At 45.1% G+C, this 14,959-nt stretch overlaps 1 protein-coding gene across 2 annotated transcripts in view; it reads left to right on the plus strand.

The window, feature by feature from the left end:
* The window catches only part of zwilch (zwilch kinetochore protein), a 44,955-nt gene that overhangs the window by 6,879 nt on the left and 23,117 nt on the right, over positions 1–14,959 (plus strand). For both annotated transcript variants that reach the window (XM_041849981.2, XM_041849980.2), the window contains exons 5-8: positions 54–133; positions 1,241–1,396; positions 8,451–8,522; positions 9,143–9,236. In XM_041849981.2, coding sequence (XP_041705915.1) covers positions 54–133; positions 1,241–1,396; positions 8,451–8,522; positions 9,143–9,236 — 402 coding nt within the window. The remainder of the gene's footprint in view (positions 1–53; positions 134–1,240; positions 1,397–8,450; positions 8,523–9,142; positions 9,237–14,959) is intronic.

The following is a 14,959-nucleotide window of genomic DNA, read 5'->3' on the forward strand; positions in this document are numbered from 1 at the left end:
AATACACAGTTTCAAAAGTTTACTGATCTTTGATGTTTGTCCTCCATGTTCAGGTTCAACTGTGGACAAGGGCACATTCATCACTGTAGATGAGCTGAAACAGGAACACAAGAAAAGACATCATCCGTCCTTGGTAAGGCCTAACTCCTAGTCCTCCCTGTTTCTCTGATATTTTCACTGGCTAAGACTGTCAGTGTCTAGCTAGGTGTGCTGCCGACTGGCTAAGACTGTCAGCGTCCAGCTAGGTGTGCTGCCGACTGGCTAAGACTGGCAGTGTCCAGCTAGGTGTACTGCCGACTGGCTAAGACTGGCAGCGTCTAGCTAGGTGTACTGCCGACTGGCTAAGACTGTCAGTGTCCAGCTAGGTGTACTGCCGACTGGCTAAGACTGTCAGCGTCTAGCTAGGTGTACTGCCGACTGGCTAAGACTGTCAGCGTCTAGCTAGGTGTGCTGCCGACTGGCTAAGACTGTCAGCGTCTAGCTAGGTGTGCTGCCGACTGGCTAAGACTGTCAGTGTCCAGCTAGGTGTGCTGCCGACTGGCTAAGACTGTCAGCGTCCAGCTAGGTGTACTGCCGACTGGCTAAGACTGTCAGTGTCCAGCTAGGTGTACTGCCGACTGGCTAAGACTGTCAGCGTCTAGCTAGGTGTACTGCCGACTGGCTAAGACTGGCAGTGTCCAGCTAGGTGTACTGCCGACTGGCTAAGACTGTCAGCGTCTAGCTAGGTGTGCTGCCGACTGGCTAAGACTGGCAGCGTCTAGCTAGGTGTGCTGCCGACTGGCTAAGACTGGCAGCGTCTAGCTAGGTGTGCTGCCGACTGGCTAAGACTGTCAGTGTCTAGCTAGGTGTACTGCCGACTGGCTAAGACTGGCAGCGTCTAGCTAGGTGTACTGTCGACTGGCTAAGACTGGCAGTGTCTAGCTAGGTGTGCTGCCGACTGGCTAAGACTGTCAGCGTCTAGCTAGGTGTGCTGCCGACTGGCTAAGACTGTCAGCGTCTAGCTAGGTGTACTGCCGACTGGCTAAGACTGGCAGTGTCTAGCTAGGTGTACTGCCGACTGGCTAAGACTGTCAGCGTCTAGCTAGGTGTGCTGCCGACTGGCTAAGACTGTCAGCGTCTAGCTAGGTGTACTGCCGACTGTACTGTTTTTCTGATGTTCTCCTCCATTTCATATATAACTGAAACAGACCAAAACCCAGACTGTCTATGTTGTTCTCATCACTTCCCTGATTCCCTCCAGATGGTGGCAAGAGGCACAGCCCAGTACAACCTGTTTGGGTCTACTGTGGTGGAGAACACTACTATAGAATCTCAGAGCAGTGTCACAGTGGACTTCAGATGGAGCCACGTAGAGAGCATCCTGGAGACGCCACCTCTCTCCTCTATGGCCACTCTGGTGAGTAGTCAGGTTACACTTGCACCCCAGATCAACCCCTAGTCCCTACGCCCTAGTCCCTACGCCCTAGTCCCTACGCCCTAGTCCCTACGCCCTAGTCCCTACGCCCTAGTCCCTACGCCCTAGTCCCTACGCCCTAGTCCCTACGCCCTACGCCCTAGTCCCTACGCCCTAGTCCCTACGCCCTAGTCCCTCGCCCTACGCCCTAGTCCCTACGCCCTAGTCCCTACGCGCCCTAGTCCCTGGTCCCTAGTCCCTACGCCCTAGTCCCTACGCCCTACGCCCTACGCCCTAGTCCCTACGCCCTAGTCCCTACGCCCTAGTCCCTAGTCCCTACGCCCTACGCCCTAGTCCCTACGCCCTAGTCCCTACGCGCCCTAGTCCCTACGCCCTAGTCCCTACGCCCTAGTCCCTACGCCCTAGTCCCTACGCCCTAGTCCCTACGCCCTAGTCCCTACGCCCTAGTCCCTACGCCCTAGTCCCTACGCCCTAGTCCCTACGCCCTAGTCCCTACGCTCGCCCTGGTCCCTCGCCCTGGTCCCTCGCCCTAGTCTACGCCTAGTCCCTACGCCCTAGTCCCTCGCCTGGTCCCTACGCCTAGTCCCTACGCCCTAGTCCCTCGCCCTAGTCCCTCGCCCTGGTCCCTACGCCCTGGTCCCTACGCCCTAGTCCCTACGCCTAGTCCCTAGTCCCTAGTCCCTGGTCCCTACGTCCCTGGTCCCTACGCCCTGGTCCCTACGCCCTGGTCCCTACGCCCTGGTCCCTACGCCCTGGTCCCTACGCCCTGGTCCCTGGTCCCTACGCCCTGGTCCCTACACCCCTGGTCCCTACGCCCTAGTCCCTGGTCCCTACGCCTGGTCCCTACGCCCTGGTCCCTACGCCCTGGTCCCTACGCCCTGGTCCCTACGCCCTGGTCCCTGGTCCCTACGCCCTGGTCCCTAGTCCCTGCGCCCTGGTCCCTCGCCCTGGTCCCTCGCCCTAGTCCCTGGTCCCTACGCCCTAGTCCCTAGTCCCTACGCCTGGTCCCTACGCCTGGTCCCTACGCCTGGTCCCTACACCCTAGTCCCTACGCCCTAGTCCCTAGTCCCTACGCCCTAGTCCCTACGCCCTAGTCCCTACGCCCTAGTCCCTACGCCCTAGTCCCTACGCCCTAGTCCCTACGCCTGGTCCCTGGTCCCTGGTCCCTACGCCCTGGTCCCTGCGCCTGGTCCCTAGTCCCTACGCCCTAGTCCCTACGCCCTAGTCCCTACGCCCTAGTCCCTACGCCCTAGTCCCTACGCCCTAGTCCCTAGTCCCTACGCCCTAGTCCCTAGTCCCTACGCCCTAGTCCCTACGCCCTACGCCCTACGGGTTGGGTAGGTGTAAGGTGACAGCATATTACTTACAACCAGGGGTTCGGTTCTGAACCGTACCGTTCTTTTTTTCATTCCGTTCCACTGTTTCGACCAGCAAAAATTCTGAACCGGTCCGAATAAAAACCAGTTGACATTTTGGCGGGTGGGGCGAGAGCGGGTGGATGAGGAGGCTTGGCTCGAAGCGCTGGGCATCTTGTTATGACAATAATTATCTGAATTCGTCCCACAGAATTATACCTTCGGAGGAGCGGCTTCCATGAAGGAACTTTGAATGTCTTTGAGCTTCCGAGGGTTGGCTTAACGTTGGACCAGAGCTAGCTAGCTAAGCTTGTGTGTGCAGAGCGGCACCAGAATTAAACATTTAAAAAACGTCGTACCTTTTTTTTTTTTTTTGTTTAATAAATCCAATGTGAAACGTGATCACTATAGGATCCTTAACTAGCATTGGAAAAAGTGAATCCATTCTTCTCAAATAAAAAATCTCTCTCTCTCTCTAATTTCTGAATCACGATGGTATCATCAGTAGCCTAAAATGCTTCGAGGGGCAGGTAGCACGCGCAGTCAGACACTGGAATATGTTTCAGTGACAGTGACGGCTTTCTTTCTTGTCAAACTGTTTTTGTGTGCTGTTTGGGGGGGGTGGGGGGGTAGATCAGCTTTAATATTGCATTTTTTTTTTCATTTAGCAGACGCTCTTATCCAGAGCGACTTACAGGAGCAATTAGGGTTAAGTGCCTTGCTCAAGGGCACATCGACAGATTTTTCACCTGGTCGGCTCGGGGATTAGAACCAGCGACCTTTCGGTTACTGGCACAACGCTCTTAACCACTAAGCTACCTGCCGCCACTTTATCTATTTCATTTCTAATCCCCCTTATTTATTTATACTTTCCCCCTACCATCCCTCCCCTGATTGGAGTAAACTAATGGCCATCCCTCCCCTGATTGGAGTAAACTAATGGCCATCCCTCCCCTGATTGGAGTAAACTAATGGACAACAATACTTCTACTGCTACTTACAGCTATTTTCGCTCAAATGTACGGTACATGTAGTTAAATAATTATACATATACAGTGCCTTTGGAAAGTATTCAGACCCCTTGACTTTTTCCACATTTTGTTACGTTACAGCCTTATCCTTAAATTGATTAAATAGTTTTTTCCCCTCATCAATCTACACACAATACCCCATAATGACAAAGCAAAAACAGGTTTTTTTAAATTGTTGATAATTTATTTAAAAAAACTCATATCACATTTACATAAGTATTCAGACCCTGTATTCAATACTTTGTTGAAGCACCTTTTGGCAGCGATTACAGCATCGAGTCTTCTTGGGTATGACGCTACAAGCTTGGCACACCTGTATTTGGGGAGTTTCTCCCATTCTTCTCTGCAGATCCTCTCAAGCTCTGTCAGGTTGGATGGGGAGCGTCGCTGCACAGCTATTTTCAGGTCTCTCCAGAAATGTTCGATCGGGTTCAAGACCGGGCTCTGGCTGGGCCACTCAAGGACATTCAGAGACTTGTCCCGAAGCCACTCCTGTGTTGTCTTGGCTGTGTGCTTAGGGTCGTTGTCCTGTTGGAAGGTGAACCTTCGCCCCAGTCTGAGGTCCTGAGCACTCTGGAGCAGGTTTTCATCAAGGATCTCTCTGTACTTTGATGCGTTCATCTTTGCCTCGATCCTGACTAGTCTCCCAGTCCCTGCCACTGAAAAACATCTCCACAGCATGATGCTGCCACCACCATGCTTCACCATCGGGATGGTGCCAGGTTTCCTCCAGACGTGACGCTTGGCATTCAGGCCAAAGAGTTCAATCTTGGTTTCATCAGACCAGAGAATCTTGTTTCTCATGGTCTGAGAGTCCTTTAGGTGCCTTTTGGTAAACTCCAAGCGGGCTGTCATATGCCTTTTACTGAGGAGTGGCTTCCGTCTGGCCACTCTACCATAAAGGCCTGATTGGTGGAGTGCTGCAGAGATAGTTGTCCTTCTGGAAGGTTCTCCCATCTCCACAGAGGAACTCTGGAGCTCTGTCAGAGTGACCATCGGGTTCTTGGTCACCTCCCTGACCAAGGCCTTTCTCCCCGATTGCTCAGTTTGGCCGGGCGGCCAGCCTCTAGGAAGAGTCTTGGTGGTTCCAAACATCTTCCATTTAAGAATGATGGAGGCCACTGTGTTCTTGGGGACCTTCAATGCTGCAGAAATGTTTTGGTACCCTCCCCCAGATCTGTGCCTCGACACAATCCTGTCTCTGAGCTCTACGGATAATTCCTTCGACCTCATGGCTTGGTTTTTGCTCTGACATGCACTGTCAACTGTTGGACCTTATATAGACAGGTGTGTGCCTTTCCAAATCCTGTCCAATCAATTGAATTTACCATAGGTGGACTCCAATCAAGTTGTAGAAACATCTCAAGGATGATCAATGGAAACAGGATGCACCTGAGCTCAATTTCGAGTCTCATAGCAAAAGGTCTGAATACTTATGTAAATAAGGTATTTCTGTTTTTTATTTTGAATACATTTGCAACAATTTCTACAAACCTGTTTTTGCTTGGTCATTATGGGGTATTGTGTGTAGATTGCTGAGGAAAAACATTTATTTAATCCATTTGAGAATAAAGCAGTAACGTAACAATGTGGAAAAAGTCAAGGGGTTTGAATACTTTCCAAATGCACTGTATATATGGGGGATTGGAAATGATGCAGACAATTTCATTGATAGCTCGATTAAGCCTCCTCCAAGTATACCTTACAAGATCCAGGTTTTTAAGCCTCCAAATATGTGTCAATTCCAACGTGTTCATAATATTCGTATTCTCTTTGAGCACCAGAGGGTGATTGCCTTGACGGTCTGACGTACTTAACTGTATTGTAGTCCCCTACCATTTTATATATTAGTTATTTGTATATTGGAGACTAATTAGAAGTTTGAATCGTCATTGAATCGGTTCATATAGATTTATGAGCCATATCGGTGTATCCTCAAGCAGTATATTCAAAGCAATCCATTTTCCTTGAGGATCAGTTTTAACGGATTTCACCTCAAGATCTAGATTTGTTTTTGAATAGGATCATAACATCTTTTGAATTCTTTAGCCGATGACAGAAATAGATTTTACGTACCCATTATTTTTCCCCGAGCTACTTGAGCATTAATATATTGAATGAGTTTCCTGTAAACAATAAATATGGTAATCCTTCTAGTAGGCTATTTTGTATACAGTACCAGTAAAAAGTTTGGACACACCTACTCATTCCAGTGTTTTTCTTTTCTTTTTACTGTTTTCTACATTGTAGAATAATAGTGAATACATCAAAACTATGAAATAACACATATGGAATCATGTAGTAACCAAAAAAGTGTTAAACAAATCAAAATATATTTGAGATTCTTCAAATAGCCACCCTTTGCCTTGATGACCTCCCGAGTGGTTCGAATCCAGGCTCTGTCGTAGCCGGCCGCGACCGGGAGACTCATGGGGCGGCGCACAATTGGCCCAGCGTCATCCAGGGTAGGGGAGGGGATTTTTTATTTTATTTTTTTATTTCACCTTTATTTAACCAGGTAAACCAGTTGAGAACAAGTTCTCATTTACAACTGCGACCTGGCCAAGATAAAGCAAAGCAGTGCAATAAAAACAACAACACAGAGTTACATATGGGTAAAACAAAACAAAGTCAAAAATACAACAGAAATACATATAATATACAGTGTGCAAATGTAGCAAGTTATGGAGGTAAGGCAATAAAATAGGCTATAGTGCAAAATAATTACAATTCGTATTAACACTGGAATGATAGATGTGCAAGAGATGATGTGCAAATAGAGATACTGGGGTACAAATGAGCAAAATAAATAACAATATAGGGATGAGGTAGTTGGGTGGGCTAATTTCAGATGGGCTGTGTACAGGTGCAGTGATCGGTAAGCTGCTCTGACAACTGATGCTTAAAGTTAGTGAGGGAGATAAGAGTCTCCAGCTTCAGAGATTTTTGCAGTTCGTTCCAGTCATTGGCAGCAGAGAACTGGAAGGAATGGCGGCCAAAGGAGGTGTTGGCTTTGGGGATGACCAGTGAGATATACCTGCTGGAGCACAGACTACGGGTGGGTGCTGCTATGGTGACCAGTGAGCTAAGATAAGGCGGGGATTTGCCTAGCAGTGATTTATAGATGGCCTGGAGCCAGTGGGTTTGACGACGAACATGTAGTGAGGACCAGCCAACAAGAGCGTACAGGTCACAGTGGTGGGTAGTGTATGAGGCTTTGGAGACAAAACGGATGGCACTGTGATAGACTACATCCAATTTGCTGAGTAGAGTGTTGGAGGCTATTTTGTAAATGACATCGCCGAAGTCAAGGATCGGTAGGATAGTCAGTTTTACGAGGGCATGTTTGGCAGCATGAATGGCCGGCAGGGATGTAGCTCAGTTGGTAGAGCATGGCGTTTGCAACGCCAGGGTTTTGGGTTCGATTCCCACGGGGGGATATGAAAAAAATAATAATGTACGCACTCACTTAACTGTAAGTCGCTCTGGATAAGAGCGTCTGCTAAATGACTAAAATGTAAATGTAAAACGACAGCAGGTTGGTTTCTATGCAGACAGACTGGTGAAAGGCATAGATCATCTATGTCTGGAGTCCAGCTGTTGTGTTTTTGCTCTTGGTTCTCCATGTTTACCAAGGGGTGTGTTCGTGTCATCCTCCAACATGGTTTTGGCATTCACAGCATTGACAGTATGTCAATAAACCTCTCAAACCTTTTTAAAGTTGTTTTGGGTTGTTATCAAGTCATCAGAGCAGTGTCGACGTAAAGAGGTACTATTGAGTTCGTTTTGGTAGACGTTTACTCATTTGGAGCAGCCTTCTTCACGCCATCTTCCTTCCGGTTTTTTAAAACTCTCAGAGTGAGGGCTTTGTTGCGTTTTTTGTTGTTGTGGGACTGGGAAAAAATGGGCGGAGTGTTTATAACCGGTTCCCATGCTTTTAAAATAAGGGTTCTGTTCCAGAACAGTATATATCACTTTCGTTCCCGGTTCTGATTCTGTTCCTCAAATTTTTTTTGTTGCTTTCGGTTGTCTTCCCTTAACCGGTTCCAACCCTCTCAGAGCTAGACTAGTACCCAGGATGTAGGGACTGTTTCTCTCAGAGCTAGACTAGTACCCAGGATGTAGGGACTGTTTCTCTCAGAGCTAGACTAGTACCCAGGATGTAGGGACTGTTTCTCTCAGAGCTAGACTAGTACCCAGGATGTAGGGACTGTTTCTCTCAGAGCTAGACTAGTACCCAGGATGTAGGGACTGTTTCTCTCAGAGCTAGACTAGTACCCAGGATGTAGGGACTGTTTCTCTCAGAGCTAGACTAGTACCCAGGATGTAGGGACTGTTTCTCTCAGAGCTAGACTAGTACCCAGGATGTAGGGACTGTTTCTCTCAGAGCTAGACTAGTACCCAGGATGTAGGGACTGTTTCTCTCAGAGCTAGACTAGTACCCAGGATGTAGGGACTGTTTCTCTCAGAGCTAGACTAGTACCCAGGATGTAGGGACTGTTTCTCTCAGAGCTAGACTAGTACCCAGGATGTAGGGACTGTTTCTCTCAGAGCTAGACTAGTACCCAGGATGTAGGGACTGTTTCTCTCAGAGCTAGACTAGTACCCAGGATGTAGGGACTGCTTGTTAACTCCCCCCGCCTCCTGCAGAATATCAAGGTGTCCAGTGGAGACATGAGGAGTCCCATGTATCCGATGTACAGGGAGCTGGAGTTTCTACAGGTTGGTGCCAAAAAAATAATACTTTTGAAATGCCTTTTTTAGCAACCCAATATTAGCCTGGTTAAACCTACATTACAATGGTGTGCACTGGGGTTGGGGCCAATTCAGGAAGTAAACTGACAATCCAATTCAAATTCTCTTCAATGCTTTTCAATTAGGAAATTCGAATTGGAATTTGGGTTACTTTCTGAATTGACCAGGCTATCACAATATAGACCTACTGTGACGTAACCAGGCTATCACAATATATAGACCTACTGTGACGTAACCAGGCTATCACAATATATAGACCTACTGTGACGTAACCAGGCTATCACAATATATAGACCTACTGTGGCGTAACCAGGCTATCACAATATATAGACCTACTGTGGCGTAACCAGGCTATCACAATATATAGACCTACTGTGGCGTAACCAGGCTATCACAATATATAGACCTACTGTGGCGTAACCAGGCTATCACAATATAGACCTACTGTGACGTAACCAGGCTATCACAATATATAGACCTACTGTGGCGTAACCAGGCTATCACAATATAGACCTACTGTGACGTAACCAGGCTATCACAATATATAGACCTACTGTGACTTACTAAAGCCTGTTGCTGGTTGTCAGATCCTGGCTGATGGTCTGAGGACAGGAGAGACAGAGTGGATGGAACCCCTAGAGACCAGGTCTGCTGTGCAGCTGACAAGGGAATACCTTGATGGTAGGATATTTTACATTTTACATTTTGAGTAATTTAGTCATTAAACATCTCCAAAATTAAGCAAAAATGTATTAGAAAAACAACTTTTCACATCCTATATGAAATGAGTTGCTTTTTAACATGTTGAGGACGACTGAAATAAACATGTTTTACTATATATTGCTTTTTAACCTCTTAAATGTATTTTGTTTTTAATTCAATTCAGTCTGGTATGAGAACGGTAGCCTCTATATTCAAAAGCAGGGTGTCTGCGGAAAGCTGAGTATCTTGGTTATTGACCTGTGCCTTTAAAATCTTCGGTGTGATTTACTACCACATATGGGCACACGAATGTAGAAGGACAGGCCGAGCCGATGACCTCATTTCAAGATGGCTGCTACCTACGTTCCGGTTAGCGTTGTGAAGCATAAACGAAATAAACACGGAATACGTCGATACACACCGAAAGCCGGGACTCCACAGATCACGACGAGGTCTTATTGGTCTGCCTGTGACCTGCCGTTATTGATCACCAGCCCCGAGAGTCAAAATGTTTATTTTACACAACGTTTTCACCAAACAGCAAACATCTTACAAGGTAAACTTCGATTTGGTCTGTGTTTGAGCTATAGCTACATGGGGGGGGGGGTATGAAATTAATCCTTAGGTTGGTAGGAACACATCTATGTTATCTTAATACTTATGACTGAATGGCAACATCAAATGTCCACCGATATGACATCGTCTGCTTATGCGCTGAAGGCGTCCATAACACACCTTGACAGTCTTGTAGCCAATGAGAAGGCGTCCATAACACACCTTGACAGTCTTGTAGCCAATGAGAAGGCGTCCATAACACACCTTGACAGTCTTGTAGCCAATGAGAAGGCGTCCAGGGATATGCAGTTGACCTGGGTGGGACAAAGCAAGGCCTAGAACCTGTTTATGCTTAATGCGAACTATTGCTACCTGGCTCAGAGACGAGACGCACCGAGCACGCTACATTTTACATTTTAGTCATTTAGCAGATGCTCTTATCCAGAGCGACTTACAGTTAGCGAGTGCATACATTTATTTTTTATTTATTTTTTAATTACATTGTAAACAGATTTCATCGCTTTAGCATAAAAGATGGCTGCTCAAGGGGGCTAAAAAAAGGTAAAACTAATAATATCGAACAGGAAGCTAAAAAGAAGGCAGCTATGAATAAGTATACCGACATAGAAGCTTTGAATAAAATACAGGTCGGACTCGGATCAGGGGAGCGATTAGGACAACGAGGATTTCGACTCGGCCGACGAAGATTGCTTTCTAGACGGAAATGGATCCACTTTTAGATCTGTAAGTAAATTATTGTCATTACTTTACATAGCTAATTTCCTATATGTATTTTTTTTATTTTTATGAGTTGTCTGCTTTTTGTGCTTTGGATTTAGTTTACATAGGCCTATGTAACAAGTAATTTCAATGTTATATAATTTATTCATTTAAATCAATTTTATAATTTATTCATTTCATTTATTTATTAAATGTATAATTCCAAAGTAGTTATTGTCTACGTTTCATATTAGTTCACTGTTTGCTGTTCTAAGTTTCATCCTTGTAACTTTGGAGAGGCCACTAAACTCTCATGGCCATTGTTTATTTGTGGTTCTCACCTCTGCCTTTGTCTCCAAAGTGTTTCTGTTTTCTTTGTGTGTGCTTCACACCTTCTGTATGAGTCACTGTACAGATAAAGTTTAGGCTTGGTGTTTTTACTTTACAGTAATGTTAGTTCTGTAAATTTAGTAAACTGTAATTCTGTGCGTGTCTTACAACAATATATCCCTTTTATTTTATTCACCACAGAGTGGAGGATGCAGAGGATTTGGACGATTACATTTTGGAGCCACTCCTCCCCAGCAAGCGCCCCCCCCGCAGGTCAAGGTCTTCACCCCCCAGATGGTCCCACCTCCACTTTTCATAGACCTCTTGAAAAAGAACATAGGGGCTTGTTTGAGGTTAACATGGTATAAATTGTGTGTTATGATGAGTTTCTCAGGTGTCAAAGAATCAAGGATGCAAGAATTTACTTAGACATTCTGTGGAGATTTCATACCAAGTATTTATTTATTGGATCACGAGCTCGTGGGTTCATCTAACCAACGGACATGGCTTTGCCCTTCGTCAGTTGAACTAACTTGAACAAAGGAAACATCTACCTTATATACCCTTTATTACCATCCTACTGGCAAACATCTGGCAAGTCTCCATGGGCACTCCCTGTCTTTGATGTTCATCACTCTTTACCCCAAGTCAGTATCCTAAACATCACTCGTGCTATCCTAAACATCACTCATGCTATCCTAAACATCACTCGTGCTATCCTAAACATCCCTCATGCTATCCTAAACATCCCTCATGCTATCCTAAACATCCCTCATGCTATCCTAAACATCACTCGTGCTATCCTAAACATCACTCGTGCTATCCTAAACATCACTCATGCTATCCTAAACATCACTCGTACTATCCTAAACATCACTCGTGCTATCCTAAACATCACTCGTGCTATCCTAAACATCACTCATGCTATCCTAAACATCACTCGTGCTATCCTAAACATCACTCGTGCTATCCTAAACATCACTCGTGCTATCCTAAACATCACTGTACTATCCTAAACATCACTCGTGCTATCCTAAACATCACTCGTGCTATCCTAAACATCACTGCGTGCTATCCTAAACATCACTCGTGCTATTCTAAACATCACTCGTGCTATCCTAAACATCACTCGTACTATTCTAAACATCACTCGTGCTATCCTAAACATCACTCGTGCTATCCTAAACATCACTCGTGCTATCCTAAACATCACTCGTGCTATCCTAAACATCACTCGTTGCTATCCTAAACATCACTCGTGCTATCCTAAACATCACTCGTGCTATCCTAAACATCACTCGTGCTATCCTAAACATCACTCGTGCTATCCTAAACATCACTCGTGCTATCCTAAACATCACTCGTGCTATCCTAAACATCACTCGTGCTATCCTAAACATCACTCGTGCTATCCTAAACATCACTCGTGCTATCCTAAACATCACTCGTGCTATCCTAAACATCACTCGTGCTATCCTAAACATCACTCGTGCTATCCTAAACATCACTCGTGCTATCCTAAACATCACTAATCTACCTTGACATAATGTAATGTAGACTTCATGGCCCCAAACCACTCATCTCTTAACTCTTACTCTGTCCTCACAACACTATGACATGACATCATTATACCATTAAAACATAATATCATTGTGTTATTATACTGAATAAATAGCATTTAGGGTTTGAAATATGTAATATACAGTGCCCTCCACTATTATTGGCACCCCTGTTTAAGATGTGGTCGAGGACTTCCAAAAATTCTCCTTTTTTTTTAAACAACATAGAACCCAAATGCAAAAAAAGAGAAAAATCCAACCTTTTATTTAAGTACATTACTTTGGTGGTAAAAAAAAAAATCACACATTTAGAAAAAAATAACTTGAAATCATGTGTCCCACAATTATTGGCACCCCTAACAATTCCGCTGAAAATTTTAATTGATTTTTTAAAAAATATATTTTTCTGTAGTTGCTAAAGTTGGTCAGGGTATCTAGGAACTTTTAATTAGTAATACATGACTTCCTGTTTCCCTGGGGTATAAATATGACGTGACGCAGAGGCCTAATTCTCTTACCCATTTGTCAACATGGCAAAGACAAGAGAACACACCATTCAAGTAAGGCAGATTCGTGTCGACCTTCATAAGTTAGGCAATGGCTACAAGAAAATAGCCACTCGCCTTAACTTGCCCGTATCTACAGTCAGAGGAATCAATAAGAAGTTTAAAACAACTGGAACAGTGACAAACAAGGCTGGAAGAGGTCCCAAGTTTATCTTGCCACAACGCACAGTGAGGAGGATGGTAAGAGAAGTAAAAAAAAGTCCTAAGCTCACTGTCACAGAATTGCATCAAAGAGTGGCATCTTGGGGTCACAAAGTCTCCAAAACAACCATCAGACGCTCTCTACATGCCAACAAGCTGTTTGGGAGGCATGCAAGGAAAAAGCCTTTTCTCACTAACACTCACAAACGTAAACGTCTGGAGTTTGCTAAGCGACACTGGGACTTCAACTGGGATCGTGTGCTTTGGTCAGATGAGACTAAGATTGAGCTTTTTGGCAACAAACACTCTAAGTGAGCTCCTGAGTGAGCTCCTGAGTGACGCAGTGGTCTAAGGCACTGCATCGCAGTGCTAACTGTGCCACTAGAGATCCTGGTTCGAATCCAGGCTCTGTCGCAGCCGGCCGCGACCGGGAGACTCATGGGCGGCGCACAATTGGCCCAGCGTCGTCTAGGGTAGGGGAGGGAATGGCCGGCAGGGATGTAGCTCAGTTGATAGAGCATGGTGTTTGCAACGCCAGGGTTGTGGGTTCGATTCCCACGGAGGGCCAGTATAAAAAAAATATGTAATCACTAACTGTAAGTCGCTCTGGATAAGAGCGTCTGCTAAATGACTAAAATGTAAATGTAAAGTGGGTCTGGCGTAAAACAAAAGATGAGTATGCCGAAAAACACCTCATGCCCACCGTGAAGTATGGTGGAGGATCTGTGATGCTGTGGGCCTGTTTCTCTTCCAAAGGCCCTGGGAACCTTGTTAGGGTGCATGGCATTATGAACGCTTTGAACTACCAGGACATTTTAAATAAAAACCTGATGGCCTCTGCCAGAAAGCTGAAGATGGGTCGTCATTGGGTCTTTCAGCAGGATAATGATCCAAAACATGTGGCAAAATCTACACAAAAATGGTTCAGCAGTCACAAACTCAAGGTCCTCCCATGGCCATCTCAGTCCCCAGACCTCAACCCAATCGAAAACCTGTGGGGCGAGCTAAAGAGGAGAGTGCATAAGAGAGGACCCAGGACACTGGATGATCTAGAAAGATTGTGCAAAGAAGAATGGTCAAAGATCCCTCTCTCTGTGTTCTCCAATCTTGTGAAATGTTATAGGAGGAGATTAAGTGCTGTCTTGTTGGCAAAAGGGGGTTGTACAAAGTATTAACATCAGGGGTGCCAATAATTGTGGGACACATGATTTCAAGTTTTTTTTTTTTTTAAATGTGTGATTTTTTTTTTTTACACCAAAGTAATGTACTTAAATAAAAGGTTGGATTTTTCTCTTTTTTTGCATTTGGGTTCTATGTTGTTTAAAAAAAAAAGGATAATTTTTGGAAGTCCTCGACCACATCTTAAACAGGGGTGCCAATAATTGTGGAGGGCACTGTATGTAAATATGCCACTTTGGTTTAGGGACACTTGGAAACGTCCCGTGACCACACCTGACAACGCATACTAAAACATCTTTCCATTTCTAGTTGTTAGGACGATCAATCCCATTTTTAAAAAATCTGATATTGTTCACATGTTGTGGAAGCCATCGGATGTGTTTCCAGCTCTGGGAATCAATAATTCACTTATAGCTTGTCAAAGAAAGAAGACTTTCAAAATAAAAATAAATAAAACAATGCATAGTTTGTGTTTTGATCTGGTGTATTCTGAACTATGTAACTCCTATCTATCTTCTGATCACTTCCTCATCATCTCCCAGATGTCTTCTTTCCAAATATACCAAGTATACCAAGTTTTGGCAGGTCAGAATCATGTAATTACACATGAATAGCAGTTACCTTTGGGTCTATTTAGACGGATATCTAAATT

Source organism: Coregonus clupeaformis, chromosome 26 (assembly GCF_020615455.1).
Source record: "Coregonus clupeaformis isolate EN_2021a chromosome 26, ASM2061545v1, whole genome shotgun sequence".
In the NCBI taxonomy this organism is placed as follows: Eukaryota; Metazoa; Chordata; class Actinopteri; order Salmoniformes; family Salmonidae; genus Coregonus; species Coregonus clupeaformis.